This window comes from Sorghum bicolor, chromosome 8, assembly GCF_000003195.3.
Source record: "Sorghum bicolor cultivar BTx623 chromosome 8, Sorghum_bicolor_NCBIv3, whole genome shotgun sequence".
In the NCBI taxonomy this organism is placed as follows: Eukaryota; Viridiplantae; Streptophyta; class Magnoliopsida; order Poales; family Poaceae; genus Sorghum; species Sorghum bicolor.
The window spans coordinates 35,224,311-35,230,447 of record NC_012877.2 but is presented as its reverse complement, the minus strand read 5'-3'; the positions used below and the strand labels follow the sequence as shown (position 1 = coordinate 35,230,447).

At 46.4% G+C, this 6,137-nt stretch overlaps 1 protein-coding gene across 3 annotated transcripts; it reads right to left on the bottom strand.

Moving 5' to 3' along the window:
• Positions 460 to 3,102, bottom strand: LOC8086173 (laccase-25). 3 transcript variants are annotated; one of them, XM_021445888.1, is made up of 4 exons: positions 2,857 to 3,102; positions 2,493 to 2,647; positions 1,918 to 2,300; positions 460 to 1,811 (listed from the first exon to the last, which is right to left on the bottom strand). In XM_021445888.1, exons 1-4 carry the CDS (start codon positions 2,980 to 2,982, stop codon positions 718 to 720), a joined length of 1,758 nt encoding a protein of 585 aa, XP_021301563.1. In that variant the 5' UTR covers positions 2,983 to 3,102; the 3' UTR covers positions 460 to 717. The 3 variants fall into 3 exon arrangements, with proteins under 3 accessions (XP_021301563.1, XP_002442097.1, XP_021301565.1); XM_002442052.2 differs by having other exon boundaries at positions 2,884 to 3,101; XM_021445890.1 differs by having other exon boundaries at positions 2,873 to 2,948.

Here is a 6,137-nt window from a genome sequence, read left to right as displayed (position 1 = left end):
AACTAAAATCCCAGATTATTGTGGGTGCAAGTGCTTTTTGTTAGACAATTTGGATAAGCAGAAACAATTTAGTTTTTAACAAGACTGTAGAAACATCTTATTTGTAGACCTATTGGATCAAGTTTTGGTGTGAAGGAGGAGGATCGCCTTTTCAAGTATATGGGTTGTAAGACCACTAGGACAGTCGCCATGGAAGTATTTTCTAGACATGGCTGAAGTTTTAATAATAGAATTGCTCTCTAGTACCGGTTTTTTAGTTCTTCTTCAAAGCTATGGTGCAAAACTTTAATTTTTAGATACCCTGGACCTTTCTTTCCTAGTTTGTAATAACGAACAGCCATAGAACAGATTAGGAATAGTTAAATATCAGAATGGAGCCACAACGTTCTACTGTGCTTTGTGGGACAATATGAAAAATATGGCACGACGAATAAATAAGTAAATAAATATAATCAAATGTAATCACTAAAACATACACTGTCCATGCTTCTCACTTACTGGTGTAGCCATTTATTTATGCGCCAAACATAACAATAATCATATCTATGCATGTATGCAACTACTATACCAGACAAACAATGTTGAAATCCCATCGTATAGCACGCCAATCTCCTAAGTTTTTTTTTTTTTTGTTTGACAAATCCCATCTATCTCCGCACCCGATTGGCCCATTCAGACAATCACAGTTGGCTGTCGACCATGATTAGCACTTAGCAGTTAGCAATGTGGTAGGTCTGCTGGAGGTGGCGGCACTGACGTTTCGGCCGTCGGCCCGTCCTGTACCTCAAACACCATCCCCAGCCCCAGATCAAGATGGGCATCAAAGTGGCAGTGCATGAACCACATCCCAGGGTTATTTGCGAGGAAGCGGATGACAGCCCAGCCGCCCGTGGGGACAGCGACGGTGTTGCGCTCCTGCGGGTTGACGAGGTTGAACTGAGGCGTCGCTGTCGCCTCGTCGTAGTTGCCAAAGCCCTGCGCGAGCACGAAGAAGTTGTAGCCGTGGAGGTGCATGGGGTGGCTCTCCTTGGCGATCAGGCGCGTGTTCTGCAGCACCATCTCCACCGTCTCGTTGTACCTGAGCGTCTTCACCTTGGTCGACTTGGGCGTGTACTGCAACATGGCCGTGTCGCTGGCATCGGCGGTGTAGTCGAAGATGACCGGCGGCTGGTCGGGGAAGTCGCGGGTGTAGAGGCCCGCCGTCGCGTTGCTGTAGTGGGCCTGGAGCATGGAGACCGCGCCTGGGGCAGGCAGCACAAAGGAGTTGTTGTTCATGCTCGAGGAGAACACGGTGGTGCTCCGGTTGCACAGCACCTGCCTCGGCTGGCAGTCGGAGACGCCGAGCCCCACGGTGACGAACATGCGAGTGTCCACGGACAGCGGCACCGTTGGCTTGTCCTGGAGCACCAGCGCCGTCAGGTTGGAGAGGAACCGGAAGGCTGTGGCCGTGTCGTTGTAGTCTGGCCGCGACGGCAGCACCGGCGTCTCCTCGCCTTCTGAGCCGATGTACTCGACTACGGCAGTCGCCGTGGTCTCACTGAAAGGCGGGCCCTGCGGGATGGCGCTGTCGTAGGGGGACGCCGCCATGTAGTAGCGGCCGACGGTGGCGCCCGCGACCATGAGCGCGTCCACGGTCTGCCCGGGCGCGATCACCACCACGTCGGTGTCGTACGGCGTGGTATAGGCCGCGTCCACGCCCACGACGTTGAAGCTGTGGTTGGCCACCTTGAAGAAGAGCGGCGTGTTAAGTGCCGCGTTGATGATCCGCAGCAGGTACGTCTCGTTGCTCTGCACCTGGAACTTGTACGTCTCTGTGTGTCCGTACACGTAGGCAAAATTAACGTCACAAAGCACGTTGGGTTTACTGAAGAAAAGAAGATATATATATGAGGTAGCTAGCTTGGTAGCCGTACGTACGGTCAGCGTTGGAGCAGTTGTACAAGTCTCCCGGCTTGCCGTTGATGGTGTAGGCATCGGCGTTGCGCGCCGTGAAGCCGGTGAGGAACGCCAGCTGCTCGAGGTCATAGACGTTGTCGTTCCACCACTCGCCGAGGATGACCGTCTCCTCCCTGTCGGGCTTGGTTGGGAACGGGTAGGCCTCGGTGCCGCCACGAGGGCGGAGGACCAGGGCGCCGTACACGGTGGCGCGGAGGTAGGAGATGTGGGCATGCCACCACAGCGTCCCCTCCTGCTCCGTCACGTTGAAGCGGTACGTGTAGTTGCCGCCCGGCTTCACGGGGCACTGCGTCACCATCGTTGGCCCATCTGCCCAAGGTGTGCCACGCTGGAATATGCCGTGCCTGCAGCCACATGAGACATATGTATTGCACTGGTTTCAACGAATCTCTATCTTCCTATAAAGAGAAGTGGTGGTTTCTTCGTTGGTATGGTGCTCTATTGGCGATAGTGAAAAAGTCGTGAGACTCGAGAAAGAGGTGCTGGTGTCGATAGTTGCGAGAAAAGTCGGTAACCTTGACAGTTTATTTACTTACCAATGAATGGTCACATTGTAGGGTGACTGGTTCACGAGGTGAACAACCACAGTGTCTCCGTCACTGGCATGGATGGCCGGGCCAGGGAGCTGCCCGTTCACCGCCGTGATGATCCTTGGTGGCTGGCAAAGCTGGCTTATAGAAAGGTTTCCAACCTGACACACGAGTCGCCGTAGCACAACGAAAGAAACAGAATTGTTAGTAAATCGTCCTAATATAACCATGCTACATATAAATGACGTACTATTAGTGTATATAACCAAATCAAGAGAGAGGTTACTGTAAATTAAAAAAATTGTTCTGATTAGTATACACCGACTATACATGCATGCTTGCACCTAACAATTTATGAAGTTCCTCGTACAAGCATGGTATTATACTCATCAATTACGTTGAAGGTGTGCTCCACGATCGAAGCTTGAGCAACACAAGCAAACACCAAGGCGATGAGACCAAAAGGCAAAACTAATGATGACCTAGGCCAAGCCATGCCCCTGATCCAGCAATGACCAAAGACACAGGGACTAGCTAACGACGATTACAAAGATCTGAAAGTTCCCTCAGAAAAAGTAACTCTTATATGTACGCGTGATTGGGTGAGAGGGTTCATGATGAGCAAGATGTCCTATATATAGCGACTTATGGATAGATGCTCAAGCTGCCTGCAAACTCTTCTGGTACATTAGTCAGTTGAAAGACGTAAGGAAGCCTTTGAGTGTTCTAACATGTGCGTCTTATTCAAAGCTAACAGTTTTGAACAGTGTGATTAGTATGACAAAATCCTATCCATAGATTTATGGAGGCACTTCCGTGCATTTCTCAAATGCTTCTCTGATTGAACTCTTTATAATTGCTTATATCTAGATAAAGTGAATATGTTGATATTTTGTATAAAGCAATTGTTCAAAATGCTTGAATTTTTGTTCAATCAATCAAAAATATATTGGTATTCATGGTCAAAATTGCATCACTTTTTTTTTGCAAAGTGTGCCACCCTCTCTGTTTTTATTCAGTGTGTATGAATAAATGGACGTCTGTTTCTACATATCATTTATCATGAAATTTCTATTGAAGTATACACCTAATTGCTACTATATAATGACTTATTGAGTGTCTGAGAAAATAAGCATATGCCCTATGACCAAATTACCAGTCACGGTAAGTGTTATAGGCGGAGCTAGCTAAGTGGACATGTGATGCATGAACCATCCTAAAATTTAGTTTAAGGCTAAACTATAGAAAATGAGCTCATTCAAATCATAAAAATTACATATAGATCACTCTATAATTTGGTTTTATATCTAAGATTGTCTCCACCCTAGCTATGCCACTCTTAAGTGTTGTTTCCTTGTGGGACTCGTGTTTTACTTGTTCCTCGTTACGTCTTATTTACTTTGTAATCTTATTACTAGTCCAAGGTTTGAAAAACGCGCAGTCCAGGGTTAAACAGTTCACAGAAAGCAACGAGATGAGGTTTGATACTTTGATGCCTATTGCCTAGGCTTTAGAAAGAAACTCAGTCATAAAAAGTGACACAACGAATTAAAAAGAAGAATTTTCGTGGACAAAAGCGCTGTCAACTTCGTATCTTATCTTGTAAACTTGTCGTTTTGTTCCGCGTTGTTCTGCATGTAGACTACGGTTTACACATAAGCTTTTGAAAGTAAAACATTTTTTAGAACAGTCATTTTGCAAAGTGTTAGAGTACACGGTTAGTTTCAGACCCAAATAGATCTATTAACCGATAAACGCGGAAGCATAATCGATATAGAAGAAAATACGCAAACGATAATGACACCGAGGCACAATATTTTTTAACGGCGATATGCTTAATCCTCGGGGCAATGACTACGGGCGCTCCTCCCCATAAACAGCAGCTACACCAGCATCCGGGCGATCCCGCGGTCTAGCCGCTACCCAAACCAGCCGTCAAGTCATCTTATGGTTACAACAGGGGTGACCTCATATTTATGGCCCCCTAGGACACAGAGTTCGACTCCAACTCTATCCAGCCCCTAATACAATTCATGTCCAACGTAACCAATTGTACATATATTCGACACATATCTAACAAACTCCACCTTGGCGAATATACACGACATCTTGAAGTCGTCCATGCACGAACCTCCATGTACCCGGACTTGAGCCATCTCTTCCGCCGCTCACTTAGAACGGCCTGCTGAGGCTGATCTCACAGCCGCATCACCACTTGGATAGAACACCGCCACATTTGCATTGCCATCCACGACTCTGTTGACGGTCCTTAATGCTCACATTTAACCGTCAACTAATCATGGAAAAGGACCTATATGCAACCAACACCCAGACTTAGAGTTTCATCTAACAGAATTCCACAAGTTTTGGTGTTTGTCTATTTCTGCAGGGGGTTATCAAGAAATATGGAGGAAAGGCCCACACGTCGGGTTTACATAGAGATATTAACGTGTCGCGCAATTTTCTATCATCTAGAAGACTCCAAAAGCCACGGGAACGAAGCGGAGGCAGAACGGGGCCTGGCCTAGGGCGCCCGCCCTCCTGTGGTGCGCAATCAGGGTCCGCCTCGCGGATTATGCTCCACCAACCTAATGGATCAAGGATAATCGTTCAATCAATATCGGTTTGATCCGACGCCCAGATTCCTCTGAAAATACTGTATAAGCAAGGCCCCCTGGCCCCAGGAGAACATACCTCTTCTACACAATCAAAGCTAGGGTTTCAATTATTCATCCAAGTAGAGAGGATCCCTCTAGTTCATCTAGTTTTAGTTCTAGTTCCTCTAGTTCTAGTTCTAGTTAGTTCTAGTTGTAATCTAGAAAATAGGGAGAGAGAAGAGGAGAGCGGAGGAGGAGCCGGATCTGTCGGATCTTCCTCAACATTGTACTTTTGCAGCAACTGGTTCGTTCTTCATCATTCTCTAGGTTCTTCAATTCATAATTCCTGAGTTCTTTCATTACTTTTATTTACATTCAAGTTATTTATTGGATTCCCGCTTGCATCAAGTGCTCTAGTCTTTGCAACGCTAGAGTAGTAATTAATAGATTAGACGTGGTGTTTAGTCTTGCAATTACCTAGAATTGCACCCAATCCTGCGGATTGTTGTGGTAGCCCTAGGGTAGTGACAGCCCTAACGGTTGACGTATTCCACCTCGTTCGGATCGGTGTTTGTAGGACCGTAGTCAGAGCTTCCTAGCCCCCTTCTCATCTCTTTCTGTGGTTAGTGTTCTGATGTCCTGAAATAAATAATTTTTGAAGTAATTCTTGATTCTTAGATCAACTAGAGAACTCTCAGGAAACATCCTCTCTTCCCACCAAAATTAATTATATAGTTATTCTTGGGCGATCTTGAATCTTAATTAGTACACTCACGTTCCCTGTGGAAAATCGATACTCTGGAATACTCCCGGGTGAAAGCTACATCGGTATCCGTGCGCTTGCGGATTTTTCTGTTTGCGTTTAAAATACCCAACAAGCTTTCTGGCACCATCGCCGGGGAACAGTAGTTGTGCTAGTTTCAAACCAAGTCGTCTGTGTATCCTTTTTCTTTTCCTTTTTTACCACACTCACCTTACCATTTTCACCACACCACATGGATTTCACTCCTATCTATAAATTCTTTTCTCCAAAGGGCGAGTTATTAGAGCCACC